Genomic DNA, 19,275 nt, shown 5'->3' on the forward strand with positions numbered 1-19,275 from the left:
GTCTTTTACTCCAAGATCTGACACCCTCACACAGACATACATGCAGGCAAAACCACCAATGCACATAAAATAAAAATAAATAAATTAAAAAGACTGTGGGACATTTAAAAGTTAAAACAGGCTGGAGAAAAGGCTCAGTGGTTAAGAACACATACTGTTCTTACAGAGGACCCAAGTTTGATTCCCAGTACTCACTTCAGGTAGCTCACAACTGCCTGGATCTCTAGCTTCAGGGAACCAACACCTTTCTGGTTTTCTTGGGCACATATACAGCAGACACACTTACATACACATAAATAAGTTTTCTTAAAAGTTTGAAAATTTTGCCGGGCAGTGGTGGTGCACACCTTTGATCCCATCACTAGAGAGGCAGAGGCAGGTGGATCTCTGTGAGTTCGAGGTCACTCTGGTCTACAGAGTGAGTTCCAGGACAGGTTTTAAAGCTACACAGAGACCCTTTCTCGGGGAAAAAAAAAAAGTTTGAAAATTTTATATTGTGCTATTAATATTAATATGAGATCTTAGGGATGGAGAGATAAGAAAGGAACAGTTGCTGGGTGATGGTGGCACATGCCTTTAATCCCAGTGCTCTGATGGCAGAGGCAGGTGGATCTCTGAATTCCAGGCCAGCCTGGTCTACAGAGCAAATTCCAGAACAGCCAGGGCTACACAGAAACCCTGTCTCGAAAAACCACAAACAAACAAATAAATAAGTACATGCATACAAAATTTTATTAATACTGTAAGGAAGTTTTTTTTTTTAATATATGTGTGCTTCAAGTTGGGGAAAGGACATAGTATTGCAAGTAGTTGGTGGTTTATCCTTTTATGTAAATCAGTATCTTATAAAGGAGAAGAGAAAGCCTTAATGTGTTTGCTGGTTGAATTGCTGAACTGAAAACCAGGCTTTCCTGTCTGGATGATCAGTGCCCTGGAGTTGGTTAAAAAGTAGGTATCCGTTAATGTTGGAGACGGTGCTTGCCTTTTGAGATCTGTTGTGAGGTAAAAAGAGTGTCATGGTGGCCCGCCCCTTTTACTTTATTTTTTATTCATTTATTTTTTACTTTCATAAAGTTTTAAGGTAGCATTGCCCCAAGTGGCCCAAGAAGTCCTTGAATTTTCAGTCCTTTTGCCTGAATCGTTGGAATTATAGGCCTGAGTCTCTAGTTTCAGCCTGTTTTAATGACTTTAAGGTCTCGCTTGTGGAGCCCGGGCTGGTCTCAGACCTCTGGTGTCAAGCAGTCTTCCAGCCTAAGCTTCTGTGACAGTGGGACAAAGGCGCATTCCAGGCTTGCCTCTTTAATTTCCTATGTGACATCTGTAAAACAGCGCGTAATGGTTTTCTCTGTTTATCTGTTTTCTTCTTATTTCTTAGGTTTTTGTGGAGACTCTGGATAAGTGTTTTGAAAATGTGTGTGAGTTGGATTTGATCTTCCATATGGATAAGGTATGTCCTCTCCCAGAACAGGGCTCCTGGAAAACTGTGAGTTCAGAATGTATCTCCTGCCTGTGTACCTCCCTGTTCCGTCTCTTGTTCTTTGGCTCTGACCTAGTTCTAGAGTCTGTTTTAATTAATTAGTCAATTAATTTTGCAGTACTGGAGGTTGGATCCAGGGCCTCCCACATGCTAACCAGGTATTCTACCAACAAAGCCATACATCAAGCCTAAACCTGTTTTATTCAGTAAGTTTTATAGTTCTGAGGGGCCGTGAGATGGCTCAGTGGGCAAAGGTACTTGCTTGCCAAGCTTTGATGACCTGAGTTGGATCCTCAGAGTCCACGTGGTAAAAGGAGAGAGCTGACTACTGCAGATTGTCCCCGACCTCCACACATACTCCATGGCACGTGCCCCCCCCCCAAAAAAAAAAAATCTAATAGATTAAACAAACATGTTTTTATCCATCTTCTTTGTTTTGTTTTGTTTTATTTTGAGACAAGGTTTCTCTGTGTATCCCTGGCTGTCCTAGAACTCAATCTGTAGATCTAGCTGGTCTTGAACTCAGAGATCTGCCTGCCTCTGCTTGGATTAAAGGCATGTGCCACCATGCTTGGCTTCTAACAAACATGTTTTTTAAAATATGTCAAATAGTTTTGAGGTTTTTTTTTTTTTTTTTAGTAATGTATGTGGGTATTTGTCTACATGTATGTTTGTGCAGTAAGCATGTACCTGGAACCCCCAGAGACAAGAATATGATATTGGATCCTATGGGACTGGAGTTACAGAGGGTTGTAAGCTACCATGTGGGTGCTGAGTGCTCTTAACTGCTGAGCTGTCTCTCCAGCTGAGGTGAGAGCCCACAGAGGTGTGTGTATGTGTATATATATATATATATATCAATTTATTAAAGGTGTGATCTCTCTCTCTCTCTCTCTCTCTCTCTCTCTCTCTTCTCTTCTCTTAAGAGGTCATGTATGCAGACAAGAAGCCACGCCCCAAGGCTTGTACTCCAAAGCTGTTGGCGGAAGGAATTCCCACAGCATCCAGCCCCAGTGTATTTTGGGTTCTGTTGCTGTTTGCTAAGATCTGTTAGTAGTTTTAGTACATAGAGATTACCACTGGGCCTGTCTCCTGGCTCTTTTGTTCACAGGTGACTTCTTGGTGTATAGCAGTTATGACACCAGAGTAAGTGGCTGTATCTACAAAACTGAAATTTTTATGTTGGTTATTACAAAAGTGAAATTTTTATGTTGGTTATGAAGTGAGTGTCCTAGACATGGGCTAGTGACAGTGAAGCTTTGGAATGGTGAGAACTCAGGAACTCTGATGTAATAAACTTTGTATTTTAGGAGGCTGCAGGGCTTGGAGGTTGAGAGTGCATACTGCTCTTGCAGAAGATCCAGGCTTGGTTCCCAGTACTGCATGGTAGCTCATAACCAGTTAGTTGTCAGTAACTCCAGTCAGGAGATCTCATGCCCTCTTCTGGCTTCTGCAGATGCTAGGCATGCATATGGTACACACATCCAGCCAAGCACTCATACACATAAAATAAAAATCTTTAAAAAAGAAAACAAAACTAAAGCTCTGCATAGTACCTAATACATCTGTAACATCGTTTGAGAGCAGATCCAAGATGCTCTTAGGAAAGCATACTCGGAGAGGGTTGAAACAGACCCGAGTGGTGCTCTCAGATTTGTTTTGTTAGCATAACTATGAGGAGGCCTGTGTTCTCATGTGCCAAGTTAAACAGGAGACAACTCACAGGGGGACAGGGACGTTATTTCGTCCAGCTGGCACATGCTATCCTCAGTGATGTTCCCTGGCAAGTCAGCCAACAACCTTCCAGTGATCCATGACTTTGGGAAGGAGTTGTGATTAAAAAACCCTCCTTTATTATTACTTCTTTTATGTGTATGGGTATTTTGCCTGCATGTATGTTTGTGGGCCACCTGTGCAGTGCCCACGGAGCTCAGGGGTGTTGGAGCTCTTGGAACTGGAGTTACAAGATGGTTATACCCATCAGGTGGGTGCTGGGAATCAAACTGGGGTCCTCTAGAAGAGCAGTCAGTGCTCTTAACTGCTGAGCCATCTCTCCAGCCCCTCATTTTGATCAAACTGCCCATTGTTACGGCATAATTTTTATTAGTTTATTATCATTATAATGGCAGCAAGAGTTTTCAGACTCGTTGCTGCTAGCATCACCATGCAGAGCACTTCCTGGCCGTTCCAGGAGCTTCTCTTCTTTTTCTTCTCTGTGGACTGTACAAGGGTTTAAATAGGAGAAGGCCCCAGGTAGACATAGCTAAGCAATCCTGGTCAAGGTCTGGTCTGGTTTATCTTGTCCCAGTACGGTTCTGTGTGATCCAAAGAAGTCCTAACTGCTTTAGGGGAGCAGTCTGGTTCCTATAAGATGCTCTCAGTCAGTGCATCCTTGTTCAGGTGTTAGATAGGAGTGTTGTTTCCCTTGGCCTGTCTCAGACTCTGTCATAGCCCTAGTGCAGGAGGATCATGGGGCCTACTCTTTCCCTGGAGACTTTCAACAGGCATCCAAAACTCAGTGGTGCTCTTGTGATGGTCAGCTTCCCTTCTCATTTGAAAGGCTCTGCTAAATGTCAGGTGTCACTTAGCCCTTCTCTCTGCATGTGCTTGGTGTTTGTTGTTTACCAGTTGTTGAGGATGTTGCTGTCTTGTGATTTACACCAAGGAGAATGCTTCCCGTAAGCACTGTTGGGGGACAAAAGGTTAACTTGAGACTACGATTGAATTTGTTTTTCTTTTGTTTTGGTCTGTGTTTTTTGAGACAGGGTTTCTCTGTGTAGCCCCTGGATGTCCTAGAACTCGCTTTGTAGATCAGCTGGCCTGGAATTCAGAGATCCACCTGCCTCTACCTCCCGAGTGCGCCACCACCACCCAGCTGAGTTATTTTTATAGGCCTTACTATTATTATTTTTTTAAGATTTATTTATTATGTATACAGTGTTCTGTCTGCATGTATGTCTGCAGGCCAGAAGAGGGCACCAGATCTCATTACAGATGGTTGTGAGCCACCATGTGGATGCTGGGAATTGAACTCAGGACCTCTGAAGGAGCAGTCAGTGCTCTTAACCTCTGAGCCATCTCTCCAGCCTCTATTATTATTTTTAAAGGGTTGGGTTTTCGTGTTGTTTTGCTTTTGTTCTTTGAGACCGAATATTACTCTGTAGCCACAGCATGTGTGCAGAGGTCAGAGGACAAATGCGTGGGAGTCAGTCACTTTTCCACCATAGGGGGCCTAGGTCATTAGGTTGGCTGCAAGTGCCTCTGCCCACTGAACTATTTTGACACCTCCTCATTTTGTTGTTGTTTTAAAAACTAGGTGCTACTTGGAGTTAGCATGTGATATACAGAGTGGTGCTACCTGTCGTTTGCAAAGGCAGGCGTGGCGTTTTCAATATCTCAGCATAGATGAAAAGACTGGTCCTTCTGGGGAAAGTAATTTCCCAATTGACAGAAAAGAAGACAGAGATATCTGTGTCTTGTCTTCTGCTGTCTCCATGGAGCGGTATATTTGTGGGTAGTCTCTGCTGAAATGACCACCCTTCCTCCCACAGCAAGCTCTTTTTATAAGGCACTATTAAGTGCAGCAGTATCAGTGACGAGCGACAGAGTGGGCACTAGGCTGTCTGCATCTGAGTGCCAGATGTTCATAGGCACTACTTGGGAAGACTACCTGCCTAGTCCCTGACCCCTTGGGAACCTGTGGAGTGGGGCTCTTGGAGGAGCCAGCTGGTCTAGTGAAAGGTAGAGCATGGGAGAAGGGGGGCCCCTGTTCAAGCTACTTCCTCTAAGCTGTCTGCTAAGGCAGTGTTGAGAATCCCAGTATGCCTGATTCTGTTTGGTGGTAAATCTTCTGTTTTCTGTGAGTAGCACCACTGTACACAGCCCCTCATCTACTCCAAGATCATCCCCATCTCCCCACCCTTCCAATGCCACCCCTTCTTTCTCTCTTAGATCCTTAGAAAACAAACAGGCCAAAAAAAAAAGAAAAGAAAAACCACACACATAAAAACCCATAAAAACCCAAAATCAGAAATCATAACATATAAGCAAAAGACCAGTAAGGTAAAAAAAATGCCCAAGTAAAGCATTATTAGACAAAATAAGCTCCCAAAATATCATTGAGTTCATTTTTTTAGGCCATCTACTGCTTGGTATGAGGCCTGCCCTTAAGTGTGATTCGTATAATTTGAATTTTTCAAAAAAGATTTTAACTTGAATTGCATCAAATCATTAAATATTTGAAGGTAATTTATATTTTTACAATAAAACTATCTATAATGTATCTTTTCACTTCTTTTGGGGAGAGTGTTTGAGATAGGCTGTCTGTGAACTTCTCATAGCCTATTATGTAGGTGGCTTCAAACCCATGGTGTTCCTCCTGCCTCAGCCTCTCAAGTCTAGGATTACAGACATGAGCTACCACACCCAGCTCTTATATTTCCATTTCTTTAGCTATATCAATTAAAGCCAGGTAGTGGTGGCTCTCACCTCAATCCTAGCACTCAGGAGGCAGGGGCAGGCAGATCTCTCTGAGTTCCAGGCCAGCCTGGACTATAGAGTGAGTTCTAGGACAGCCAAGGCTACACAGAGAAACTCTTTTTTTTTTTTTTTTTTTTTTTTTTTTTTTACCTTAGCTTGGCTTGTTTCTTGCCAGCTTTTCTTTTCTTTTTTTTTTAAAGATTTATTTATTTATTATGTATACAGCATGTATGACTGCAGGCCAGAAGAGGGCACCAGATCTCATTACAGATGGTTGTGAGCCACCATGTGGTTGCTGGGAATTGAACTCAGGACCTCTGGAAGAGCAGTCAGTGCTCTTAACCTCTGAGCCATCTCTCCAGCCCCAGAGAAACTCTTAAAAAGAAGAAAGAAAAAGAGGAGGAGGAGGAGGAGGAAGAGGAAGAAAGTCTATTTGCATTTTACATTTTGCTAAATTTTATCCTAGATATCTATTTTTATGTATATGATGTTTGGAATATTAATTTTCAATGTATTGTTGCTATATAGAATTTACTTTATTCACTTTATATTTTGATACTAAGACCAGTGGTTGTGTTAAACTCATGAATTCTCTTACATGTTAGACATTTTGTTCATTTCTTTCTAGGGCTTTTACTTTGGATGTTTTCTCCACCCCGACTCTGCTGCCCAGGATCTCTGGTGTGTTGGCTAGAAATGGGATGAATGGTGTCAGGTCTTGGTTGTTGGTCTCAGGAACACCCTTCATCCTGTAGCTGTGGAGTGCAGCATTTGCTGTGGGTCTTTGTAAACACTCTTTATCAGGTTAAGGCCGTCTCTTCCCTGTTCTTCCTAGTGGCTGGGGGTTTCTGATCGTGAAAGGATGGCAAGATTAATCAGAGCTGTTTTCTCCATCTCCTGGGTGACCTTTTGCCTCATTCTCATGCTGTTTTAAACATCTGTGAGGATTTCTGCTCAGTCAGTGAAGTGATTCCAGCTCTGTTTTATTGGGCATGGCTTTTAGAAGGAAGTAAGTGGCCATAAAAATACTGCCTATCTCCTATGTCTTATCTTTATGTAAGTTCCATAAAGCATCTTGCTGCTGCAGCAGATTTCTTTCACTGTTGATACAACTGTTTATTTTTAGCTATCGGTTGGCACTGGGAAATGACCGCTCTTGTCTATTGGAGCTGTTGAAATCAATGATGGAAGGAGTCAGAATCCTGTCTTAGTCACCCTTAGAACAGCTGAAGGTGTTTTCCAGCAAGTGACTTCCCTTTCATTACATTTCTGGCTAATATTCACCCTCACAGAACATCTGCCCTCTCAGGTATATGGTAATAGTTCTGTTTTGTTTAATTTATGTAGACAAAAGACCTATCACAAAATGTCAAGGTTATCTCTGAATTCCATCCTTCTTAACTGAAGACTTCCCACCTGAGGCCTGAAGCTCCTGGTCATAGACTTTGCAGGTCTGCATCAGCTGGTTCTGGTAGCTTCCTGTCACATTACACTCCTGGTATGGGCTTAGAGCAGCAGGCCTGTGTAGACCACATATGACTGAATTTCTAATACTTTGTGTTTCTTTTGTTTGCTTTGAGAAAGCCTAGGCTGGCTTTGAACTTACTGTGTAGCTGAGGCTGAATTTTGCATTATACCCATCTTTCATTTTTATTTTATCTATTCCCTTTCTAGAACCCCGTAACCTAGTTTTCATAGAGATCCCCCAACCCATTCTTAGGTGATTTCCTGACCTTCAGGTCCTGTAACCATTTCTTGGCCATCACCACCCACTTCTCCTCCTCCTCCTTCTTTTAAAGATTTATTTATATTTATGTACATTGGTGTTTTGCCTGCATGTATGTCTGTATGAGGGTGCCAGATTCCCTGGGACTGGAGTTATAGATAGTTGTGAGCTGCCATGTGGATGCTTGAACCCAGATCCTCTTAACCACTGACCCATCTCTCCAGCCCCTACCATCACCTTCTTAATGCCTCTGTAGTACCTAGTGTTGTGATCCCTTTAGCCAGACAGTTCCAATCTTCTGTGGTTACCTCAGAATCTTCCTCATTTTTAACCTGTTCTTGCCTCTTTCATAGATTCAGCTATATTTCTTACTTAAACTACCACTTTTTTTTTTTTTTTTTTTGAGACAAAGTCTCACTATGTAGCCCTGGCTGGCCTGGAACAGCTGTGTAGACCAGGCAGGCCTCCAACTCACTGCCTCTTCCTCCCCAGTGCTAGGATTAAAGGCGTGTGCCACCATGCAATCAAACACCACTTTTGAAGGTAATTCTCAAATCTGTCTTGACGGTCTTGTTTCGATAGCCTACTGTTTGTTGGTGACAGGATCTCACATAGCACATACTGGCCTCAAATTTTCTATGTAACTGAATAGGGTCCAGCTCTGTGGTCTGTGAGGTAGCCGTCCACTCTTTAGACACATGGGGGTCATATCTTTACAGAGGTCACTGGTTCCTCGTCCGTTCTGCAATCTCTAAACACAGCTCAGTGTCCTGAGTGTTGGCAGTCTGGTAATTGAGTTTGTTTTGTCGAAAACTGAGTGGGTGGCGTAGCGTTCTCATCTGCAGCACCTCAACAGCGAGGATGGTTGGAATCCAACTGGGTCTTCAAGATTGAGTCATCAGACTCAGTTCAGTGGCTTCATCAAGGGGCTAGATGGTTGGGTCTGCCCTCTCTCAATAGGGTTGGCTGGTGAGCTGCTGGGTGGGGCTGAGCCCAGGAAAACTGCCAAGTGGATAGCTCAAATGGGAAGGAAAATGCTGAGTTTCATGGTTGAACTTCTGAAGTCGAAGATAACAGGCCCATAAACTGTGATAATGGATTATGTTCATCAAATGGCCCTTCTGGGAACAGTTCAGCTGCAGCAGGGCTCATGCAGCCCCTTCCACATCTTAGTGACTTTGAAGCAGGTGCTCCGCCTTGCTTGCTGGGCTCTTGAAACAAAAGGAAGAGTCAGGGATACCTATTTCTGTGTAAGTTTACTGAAGAGGGGCTTTAGACATACTGCTTGAGCTTGAGTTCTCACAGTGGGAGCTAGTTGGCACGCTTGACTGTCTCTGGCCGTCTTTTCTTACCTGAATGTGCCTGAGAGAGAAGAGGGAGGTCAAGACCGGCCTGATGTCTCATTGCATCCCTAGCCCTTCTCTGCCGGTGTGTTGAGAGTGGCGATTTTTGCTTAAAGAATGAGGAAATGCGTTTATTATCTCATCTCCAGAAGCCAGCTGTGGGCCAGGGCTAAAGAGCAATAAGACAACAGTTTGATGCTATTGTCAAAGACCCTCATACCGTCTGTCCATCTGTCGTCCCCATTCCTCAGTGTTGGCTTCTTTGCTTTAGAGGACAGTTTCTCATTCCGTCGGGACAGCTGACAGATTAGCAAAAAGGATTTCTTAAAATTCCAAAATCTGTATACTACATTTAAAAAGAAGGGGTGGGGGGAACCAAGACCTGTCCAAATTATCCCTGGTATCTAGCCCCACGGTGTTGCTCTTTTTGTGTGCCTTGCACTGCTGAGAGCCCATACTCATTGGCTGCCAGCTATTCAGATCACACACAGCCTCTGGGTTGTTTAGTTATTCCTTATTAGAAGCTAAGGGCAACAAGGTAGCTAATGCTGTACACAGAACAGCAAGGTGTTTGTTTGTTTGTTTGGTTGGTTGGTTTTGGTTTTTTGAGACAAGGTTTCTCTGTATAGTCTTGGCTGTCCTGGACCTCGCTTTGTAGACCAGGCTGGTCTCAAATTCACTAAGATCCGCCTGCCTCTGCCTTCCCAGTGCTGGAATTAAAAGTGTGCGCCACCATTGCCCAGCCTAGAACAGTAACATTTGATGTTTTAGAGCAATCTTTTTTTTTTTTTTTTTTAGTTTTTTGAGACAGGGTTTCTCTGTGTAGCTTTGTGCCTTTCCTGGAACTCACTCTGTAGATCAGGCTGGCCTTGAACTCATAAAGATCCGCCTGGCTCTGCCTCCCGAGTGCTGTGATTAAAGGCGTGCGCCACCACTGCCCGGCTTTTTTTGGTTTTGTTCTTGTTTTGTTTTGCTGTTTTCTGAATTTTCTTAAAGGGTTGTATTCCAAAAAGATTGCTCTGCCGGGCGGTGGTGGCGCACGCCTTTAATCCCAGCACTCGGGAGGCAGAGCCAGGCGGATCTCTGTGAGTTCAAGGCCAGCCTGGGCTACCAAGTGAGTTCCAGGAGAGGCGCAAAGCTACACAGAGAAACCCTGTCTCAAAAAACCAACCAAAAAAAAAAAAAAAAAAAGCCAAATGGTAGTGGCACATTCCTTTAGCCTCAGCACTCAGGAGGCAGAGGCAGGCAAATCTCTGAGTTTGAGGCCAGCCCTGGTCTACAGAGCGAGTTCCAGGACAGCCAGGGCTACACAGAGAAACCCTTTCTTGAAAAAACAAAAACAAAACAAAAGAAAACTCAGTGTTTGCTAAGGTTCGTGAAGGGAGCTGGGTGTTGTGGCACACCTGTAATCCCAGCCCTTGGGCAGCTAAACAGGAAGAGCTAAAATAGCTAAGGCAGGACCTCTGAGTTCAAAGCCAGCCTGACCTATAGAGGTGAAACTCCATCCTAACAACCAACCAGGTCGTAACTAAGAGCACAGTAATTGCCAGTGCTCCCTCTTACATAAGTATCTGATGAAACAAATCACGTAACATCCACATCTTGGTGGTTGCTGATTTGTATCACCCTTAAAGGCTAGAACTGAGGTGCATTTCTGTTACGACAGAGACTGAGCCACCTCTGAAACAAGCAGGACTTTCTTAATCATTAACTAAGAACCCTTTGCTACTCTTGCTGACATGTAACTCAGCAGAAGCTTGGTAATATATCATGCCAAAATCTCAATCACTTATAACAGTTTCTTTCTTGAGACTGAAATGTGGTCACCGGGCTGGTGCTGTACTGTCGTCATTTAGAGGTCTAGGCTGATGGAAGTCCACCTGGGTGCTTGTGTGTTGACTCTTACAGTGACACACCTACCACTAATCATTTCATTAGTCAGCGTGAGTTCTATGTTATGCTTAAGGGGCTAGGGAAATGCAGTCCTACCTAGTCCCAGAAGAGGGGAGAACCTGAGCTGTTTTTAATGTCACTAGTGACTATCGCTGATTTGGTTTGATTTTTTTTTTATTTTTTGAAGCAAGGTCTCACATGCCCTAGGCTGGCCTCCAACTCATTATGTAGTTAGGGGTGGCTTTGAACTCTAGACTCTCCTGCCTCGACTCACAAGTGCTGGGATTACAGTGTGTCACAACACACAGCTGCCTTCCCGAGTCTTGACTGAATTTCATTTTGTTTTGTTTCCATCATGTCCAGCAGACCACCACTGTTTTTTCTTTGTTCTTTTAGGGATAAAGATGACATTTAATTCACTAACACTTTTTATTGTATATTCCAAAACTAGAGAAATGTTTTTGTAGGAAGGAAACATGGTTGACTCTTAGGAAGAGGCATCTTATACAGTAGCGTTCCTGACGTGCTAACAGTATATTTGATATTTACATCTTACATGCTTCCTACATGAATTTAAGGTTACTTTAGAAATGAAAATTCAGTAACAGATTCTGAGAAGCAGATGCCTCTTCCTTAGGAAGGCTTTGTGTAAATGACCTCTCTTTCCTGGGACTTCTGACCTTATGGAAGTACTGATGCCTGCAGAAAGCATTTGTGGGGTTTTGTTTTTCACTTTCCTTCCTTCCTTCCTTCCTTCCTTCCTTCCTTCCTTCCTTCCTTCCTTCCCGCCTCCCTCCCTCCCTCCTTTCCTCCCTTCCTTCTTTCTCTTTTCCTTTTTCTCCTGATGATCAGACAAAAGGGGTTTATTAAGCATTTACTAAAAGAGTTGCTAAATACAGAGACACGGGATATGAAAATAAAGACAAACTTGTCTTTTACCCTAATTCTCTACCCTCTAGAAGCCTGTGGTTGAGCTGGAAGGACAGGTCATTGGTCTCAGAACAGGCCACCCCTTTGGAAACTTCCGGCACTCTCAGTTGACTTGGCGCTGTTGATGTGAGGGAGCCGCACCGTGCACTGCTTTTTGTACAGCGGCACCGATTTCGTCAGATGCATGTGCAGACCAGCATACTGGATTTCACACAAGCCGAAGGCAGGCACATGGTTTGTGCAGAATAATAGTACCCAGGAGTAAGCTCTTAGCAGGATTGACCAGAAGTAGAGAAAGAATGAGCTGTTGAAGATAGACCTGTTTCTGAGGCTGAATTCGGCGATGCTATGGGCAGGATAGATGGTGGCCTACCTTCAGCTTTTAGCTGAAAGTCAGGACTTCTACATAGGGAAGCAGAGCAGGCAGCCCCCTGCCTGAGTATAGTGGCCCTGGCCTTGGCCACTCCCTCGGGAGTGACTTGTCTTGAGTCAAAGGTTGGCAAGCAAAGTCCCACGGTGCGAAGTAGAAGATGTCAAGTGAGGCTGTGTGAACTCCCACCAGAGAAGTCCCTGGGCAAGAGTGAGTCAGAAGAGGAAATAGTGTGATGGGCAGCTGCCTGGTGCCAGGGACAGCGCCGTGACTTCACTTCTCATTATCTTCCATAGGTGTGGTGATGGTCTCCAATAGCAGATGAGGAAGCCAAGGCTTAGGTGAAAAGTACCTGAAACTTCAGCATATGTTCTTCCTAGACAGAACGGGAGAACTTTAAAATATGGCTATTGTATGTGTGGAAATGTATATTCCTCTCAGTTTTTCTTCCCAAACTAGAAAACAAAAGAGTAGGAACAAGCTGAGTGTGGTGGTACATACCTGTGATCCCAGTATTCAAAAGACAGGCAGGAGGATTGCAAGTTTGAAGCCAACTCAGGATCTGGTGGCAGTGGGGAGGACAGACATGTTGGGAAGGAGTTGGGAGGAGACTGGGAACTTTGCATACACTCCGGCTGAAACAGGTGCAGAGCTGGAGACATTTGAGACTCTAGTCACTAGTCTAGTGTCCTTGACCCCTTTTGCTAATAGTCAGTGGTCCCCTGGGCCACTTTCCAAGGGCCCTCTGGTGGGGAGCGGCAGTACTTCCTAGCCTGAGGACAGACAGGGGTGCTAGCTGGAGGCGAGGCGGGTAGGGAGGTTGGGTTGGAGTGAGGGGTGTGCTCAGGCTGTTGTGGGGTTTGGAGGTATGGACAGTGATGAGACCGTGAAGCCTTGGCCTCTGCGCCTTGAAGTGGTCTTTGCTCTCGGCTTCCATGACACACTGACCTGGAGTGTTTCTGCCGTTCTGGCCATTTGCTTAAGCTTCCCAGGCTTTTTGCCTTTTTGTTGTTACTTGGTTTTTGAGATAAGGTGTATATGTAGGCCAGGCTGTCCTCCTGTCTCTGCTTCCTGGGTGCTGGGATTAAAAGCCACCGTACCTGGCTGGCTTTTTACCTTTTAAATGAGCCCTCTTTCTATTCTGTCAGATACACTCAGGAAATCTCGAGTCCCGTAATTTACTTAGCTATCTGTGGGTGACTCCTCAGTTACCACCCCCGCTCACTGCGCTGGCCAGGTCCAAGTCAGCCTCCAGCTCCATGCGGACTGCGCTGACTCTTTTCAAGGAAGCTGGTCTTCACAAAGCCTCTGCTGGCCCTCCCACTCAGACTGAAGCGGGCTACCTGTTTAGTTTCCCCAACATCCTTGGCTGCTTTTGCAGCTGCCAGCAGTCATGGTGTGCTTCTGCTTACTGGTACAGTTAGGTGCACAGACTCAAGGCCGCATGGCTGGACTTGAATCCTAGCTCTGTCACTTAGGAACTCTGTGGTTTTTGCCGTAGTCCTTGATGGTGGCTGTGGCAATTTTATATATATAAAGTGCTTAGAACATAGCAACTACTTACTTACTCAGCGTGTTTCCCCTCCTGGATAGTATTGTGAAAGTCGTGATCAGACTGTCCTGGTCACATATTTCCAGTTATACAATGGCACACACTGACTGTGCAGGTACTGTGAAATCATTTATCCACTGTTCTAGAGCTGGAGAAAGAATTAATAAGGCATTCCTGTCTGTGACGCAAGGGGAGATAACCTCCGTGTATGCTGACCAGTGATGACTGTAGAGAGAGGGCTCAGTGCAGGAAGGTGAGGATCAGGTGGACGTGGCCTGATACCTTATATGGGGTAGTTGAAGAAAGCGTCTGATAAGATAGCATTTGAACAGCAAGAAGAGAAGAAAGAGATCTGTGATTCTGGAGCAGAACATTCCAGGCCCATGGAACAACACGTAAAAGGACCTTGATGCCTGAAAAATGCAGACAAATAAATTTATGGCTAGATGACAGTGAGCAAGAAGGAAGGCATAAGAGCTGAGGGGTGGGAGATGTAGGAAGAGGATGGGGAGGTCACTGTTAAGTCATGGTTCCAGAAGAAACTGGTGCTGGTTGTGGCCTCTGCAAAGAGAACCTGGGTAAATGCAGAGACTATCTTTTCAGGACATTGCAGTGTGTACATATCTGTCTGTTTCCTTCCATTCTTCACTCTCCTCCTTTCTCCTTTCCCCTCTCCCTCTCCCTCTCCTTTATTGCCTGCCACAATAAACAGTTAAGTCACACTCTGCTGCTATAAGGCAAAGTCTGAATTTGAGGCCAGGTAAAATGATAAATTGTCTGCAGATTATCCTTCCCTACCCTAGAGGCTGATTGACTTCACAGCCTCGGAGAGCCAAGCATTGGGTGCCCCGTAAAGGGCATGGCCGGCCCAGTGCAGACCGCAGGGTACATGCTGAGTCTGAAACTACTTCCATGCCAGTGGAAACAGCACAGTCCATTTACATTGGCTCACCGTTCAGCGTTTGTGACCTTGTCTGCCTGTGACTTGAAGAGTTAGTTCTGGAACTTGTCTCTGACGTCAGCTAGCTCTTACAGAGAAATGTCCCGTTGTCCTCCCTCGGCTTAACTGTTGAAGAAGAATTTACTCAATTACTTGTAGTAATTAATAAATTCCTACAAGAAGTACTCCGAAAAGCCCAGAGTGCCACAGTTGATGGATTCTGCAGTTTCCTACATAACTGTCCCTTTTCAGGACACACACCCCTGAATTACACCGCTGACGCTGTGTTGCATGTTACTTACACAGAGCCAGGGAAGGAGCGACGGTTCCCTGCTCACCAGCCCCACCTCTTGGGCCTTCCTACCTGGAGGACAGGTGGGAACATAGTCGTCCTCTCAGATTGGTCGCTGGCCAGCTCTTCTCTTTAGACGTTGATCCATAGTCACACAAATGCGTCACAAACCCATGTCACATCTGACCCAGGTGAGAGGCTGGTGCTCCAGGAGTGGGCACACTTCTCCCGTGACCTGCCACCCTTCTCATTCACTGTCCCCCAAACTGCTCTGGGCTTTCCCATGGCTCTTCACCCACCTACCCACCACCTGTCTCTCCCCATAACTGTACTGGTGCTTCCTAAAAGTCATGGACTCTCGGGGCCTACTTCACCTCCTCTTCCATGCAGTGACCAAATGCGCCAGGCACGTCCCTTCTTCTTTTCTTCCCATTGTGTGACACCTCAGATCTAGGTGACTACAGCAGCTGTATCCAGACATCCTTTGCTCTTATCCACTTCACCCGGTCTGATCCTCCATCTTCCCTCAGTCTTTGTTCTTCCCCCTGCCCAGGTCACCAGATTTGCCTTCCCCACCTTCCGGAGGCACACGGATGGTCTCTCCTCTCTGCCTCTGCCCATGCTGTTTCCACATTGAAGGGCCTGTTTCCCTACCAAGCTTTCCAACCTTGTCAAGTTTAGAGTCCGGTATTGTACTTCCCTAAGTCGTTTATCTTCTTGCTCAGAATCCATAATGTTTTCTTTTTGTTTGTTTGTTTTTTTTAAAAAAGATTTATTTATGCCGGGCAGTGGTGGTGCATGCCTTTAATCCCAGCACTTGGAGGCAGAGGCAGGCTGATCTCTGTGAGTTTGAGGCCCGCCTGGGCTACAGAGTGGGATCCAGGAAAGGTGCAAAGCTACACAAAGAAACCCTGTCTCGAAAAACCAAAAAAAAAAAAAAAAAAAAAAATTATTATGTATACAGTGTTCTGTCTGCATATATGCCTGCACACCAGAAGAGGGCACCAGATCTCATTACAGACAGTTGTGAGCCACCACGTGGGTGCTGGGAACTGAGCTCAGGTTCTCTGGAAGAGCAGCCAGTGCTCTTAACCTCTGAGCCATCTCTCCAGTCCCACTCCATAATGTTTTCAATTCTAATTTTGCAAACACCTTTGGAATAGTGTCAGCACTGTTGTTACTCCATTTGCAGACTGTCAGTTAGCCAAACACTAGAGGGTCTTCTTTACAGAGTTGCCTTATTGATGTGTTGTAGCTGTGTTTCCCAATTCTGGGAAAGTAGTTTTCAAGGTGAAATAATCCCTGCCCCCTCCTTCCCTTGTGATACTAGAGCAAAGACCCAGGGGTTCCTCCCACTAGACACGTTCTACCGCTGGCTTGCATCCCTACCCTTGGGTTTGTTAGATAGAGTTTTACTATTTATTAGCCCAGGCTGACTTCAAACTTGGAGTCCTCTTACCTAAAGTACTGGTGAGGCAGGATAGCAAGGAGAGGAAAAGGAATCTTTACTCTGGAATTCATTGGAAGCCTCGTGACAGGAGATGAACAAGAATCCAACATGATGAACAGCTGCGTAAGGCCTTTTTCCCTTCCCAGCCATAAACCTGCATTTTCCAGCAATCTCACAAGAAACGTATTTACAAGGAAAGGACATACTCAGAACCCTTTATATGATCCTTGTGGTTCCCAGGGTTACCTTACCAGGTTATAATTATAATTTCCTCCAAAGACTCTCCAGAGCCACCTCATTTGTCTTGTCAAAAAGAGGTAGAAAAATCGGTTTCTTAACAACATCTTGAGGTTTAACTTTGAGAGCCACCCAAATGGTATATATGACCAATACTAAGACACTAAATTGTTTGTTGTCCCTTGGGGGGCCTGTGATCACACTTGGAAATATGTTCCTTTCTCAGCTCACACTCATTCTCAATGTGTTCCACATCTTTCTGAGTGGATCTCTTTCTCTTAACCCTCATGATTAAACCTGTATTAAAATCGCTCTTTCTATGAGGACTGCTGAGACAGATTAGTGGATAAAGCACTTGCCATCAAGCCTGAAGATGTAAGTTTGGTCCTCAGAACCCACAGGAAGGACAGAACTGACTTCCCCAAGTTGTCCTCTGACTCCCACGGACACACCATGGCACACACATGCACCCACATATCCACATACACAATATAAATAAATAAATGTTTTAAAAATATCATTTTAAAAAATCTTCAAGTCTGCTTTATAAACTGAATAGTCCTGAAATTGTTTTCAAGATTGAAGCCACAAATCCCATTTTGAACTGAGTCTAGGTTCTTAAAAGATTAAGGGAATTCCTCAAGCTGTTGAGGTGGCATTACAGAACCTATCTGCATCCCTTCACAGCTGACACTAGAATAAAAGACATGAACCACCACACCCACCTAGTGAACAGTTTTTAAAAACCAGGTTCTGGCCAGCCTATGGTGGCCCATACCTTTTATCCCAGCACTCGGGAGGCAGAGGCAGAAGGATCTCTGGGAGTTCGAGGCCAGCCTGGTCTACAGATTGAGTTCTAGGACAGCCAAGACTACACAGAGAAATCCTGAGAGAGAGAGAGACAGAGACAGAGAGACAGACAGACAGAGGCAGAGAGAACAAAAAACCCCAAATTCGCCAGGCAGTGGTGTGGTGGCACATGCCTTTAATCCCAGCACTCAGGAGGCAGAGGTAGGCAGATCTCTGTGAGTTCGAGGCCAGCCTGGTCTACAGAGCGATATCCAGGACAGGCACCAAAACTACACAGAGAAACCCTGTCTTGAAAAACAAAATAAAGCAAATCTCCAGATTCTAATAAGACCTTGACTTTCAAAGTCATGACCTGTGTGTCCTCACTAGCTTCAGGGTGGGACTCCTTTTTCTCAGAGGTAACTGGGTGGGCTCAGGAGGACCCTGTTTCCTGTAGGAAGAGTAGGAAGAGGCTCTGTGGCTTTTAGCTTCGCCAGGTTCTTACTCTGCAGCTCAGTGGCCATCTTTTGTTTTGTTTTGTTTGTTTTTTGGCTTTTTTGTTTTGTTTTTTTTCTGAGACAGGGTTTCTCTGTGTAGTTTTGGTGCCTGTCCTGGATTTCGCTCTGTAGACCAGGCTGGCTTTGAACTCACAGAGATCTGCCTGGGTCTGCCTCCCGAGTGCTGGGATTAAAGGCGTGCGCCACCACCACCCGGCTTCAGGCAGCCATCTTAAAGAGTGATTTGTTGCTTCAGTTTTCCTCAGTGATAAAGTAGAATGCTGTATTTCATCAGTGTGGGGCGTCTTCCTTCCTTCCTTCCTTCCTTCCTTCCTTCCTTCCTTCCTTCCTTCCTTCCTTCTTTCTTTCTTTCTTTCTTTCTTTCTTCCTTTCTTTCTGTTTTTCTTTTGCTGGGGATGGAACGTAGGACCTTTCATGGGCTAGGCAAGTGCCTTGACAGACCTCATCAGTTTTGTAGTTCACTTCTTTGGGAAATAGTTATGATTTACCATCTCAAATCAGGAGTTGTCTTATAATCAGAGACGTGTCATAGTTTAATCTGTAACACTTCCCTTTTATAGTAACACATAAAGCCAGTGTGGTTGTGGATCTGGTAAGTACAGTACCTCATACCTTTACTTATTGGGGATTGGAGTTAGTAACTACTCAGCTCAGTTAATGCTGAATTTGCCTTATTTTTACATCCTTCCTGCTTCTACACTATGCCCTTACCTCTGACTAAACTCCTCTTCCTAAGAAGTGTTGACTGTCTGCTGCCATCTAAGCGACTGGGATCCTTGGGAAGGCAGGCATACTGCATTCTTTCCTTCCCTCCATCTGCCTGGAAACCTTTAATGTTAAATGACTGAGTAGTTAAGCAAGTGAGTTTTCCTGAGTGTAGAAAATACTTGGGGACTACTACCAAAAAGGTGACTCCGAAGCCCCTCACTGTCACATGCAGTCACTGTTCTCATCTCTCCCACCTTCCTGTCCAACCTCACCTCTTGCCATTTCCTGCTGTCAGCCGTGTGCTCAGCGATACTGAACTGTCTGTGGCTTGTCTTCGGGATGTTACTGCTTTGTATGTGTGTCCCCACATGGAAGAGGGTAACAGTAGAGTGACGCCCTGGGCTTTTCTGTGGCGATGCTTTAGAAGGAACAGGAACTGTGGGAATGGAGGTCACTGTGAAGACAGCATTGTGGTCCAGCACTTGGGATCTTTGTGACGGTCAACTGAAGAGTGCTTCATTACCTGACTGTGCTGTCGTTATCTGATGGGAGGGTGCTAGAATCCAAGGAC

At 44.9% G+C, this 19,275-nt stretch overlaps 1 protein-coding gene and 1 long non-coding RNA gene across 3 annotated transcripts in view; both read left to right on the plus strand.

Moving 5' to 3' along the window:
* Positions 1 to 19,275, plus strand: part of LOC128124043 (uncharacterized) — a 170,398-nt gene that overhangs the window by 57,159 nt on the left and 93,964 nt on the right. The gene's annotated exons all lie outside the window — the stretch shown is intronic.
* Ap3s2 (adaptor related protein complex 3 subunit sigma 2) overlaps positions 1 to 19,275 on the plus strand; it is a 47,356-nt gene that overhangs the window by 9,903 nt on the left and 18,178 nt on the right. The window contains exon 4 of one of the 2 annotated variants that reach the window (XM_052760279.1): positions 1,376 to 1,447. The exons of the other annotated variant lie outside the window; for it this stretch is intronic. Coding sequence (XP_052616239.1) covers positions 1,376 to 1,447 — 72 coding nt within the window. The remainder of the gene's footprint in view (positions 1 to 1,375; positions 1,448 to 19,275) is intronic. 2 annotated transcript variants of the gene reach the window in all.

Source organism: Peromyscus californicus, unplaced genomic scaffold, assembly GCF_007827085.1.
Source record: "Peromyscus californicus insignis strain IS unplaced genomic scaffold, ASM782708v3 Scaffold_4__1_contigs__length_199733344, whole genome shotgun sequence".
NCBI classification, from domain to species: Eukaryota; Metazoa; Chordata; class Mammalia; order Rodentia; family Cricetidae; genus Peromyscus; species Peromyscus californicus.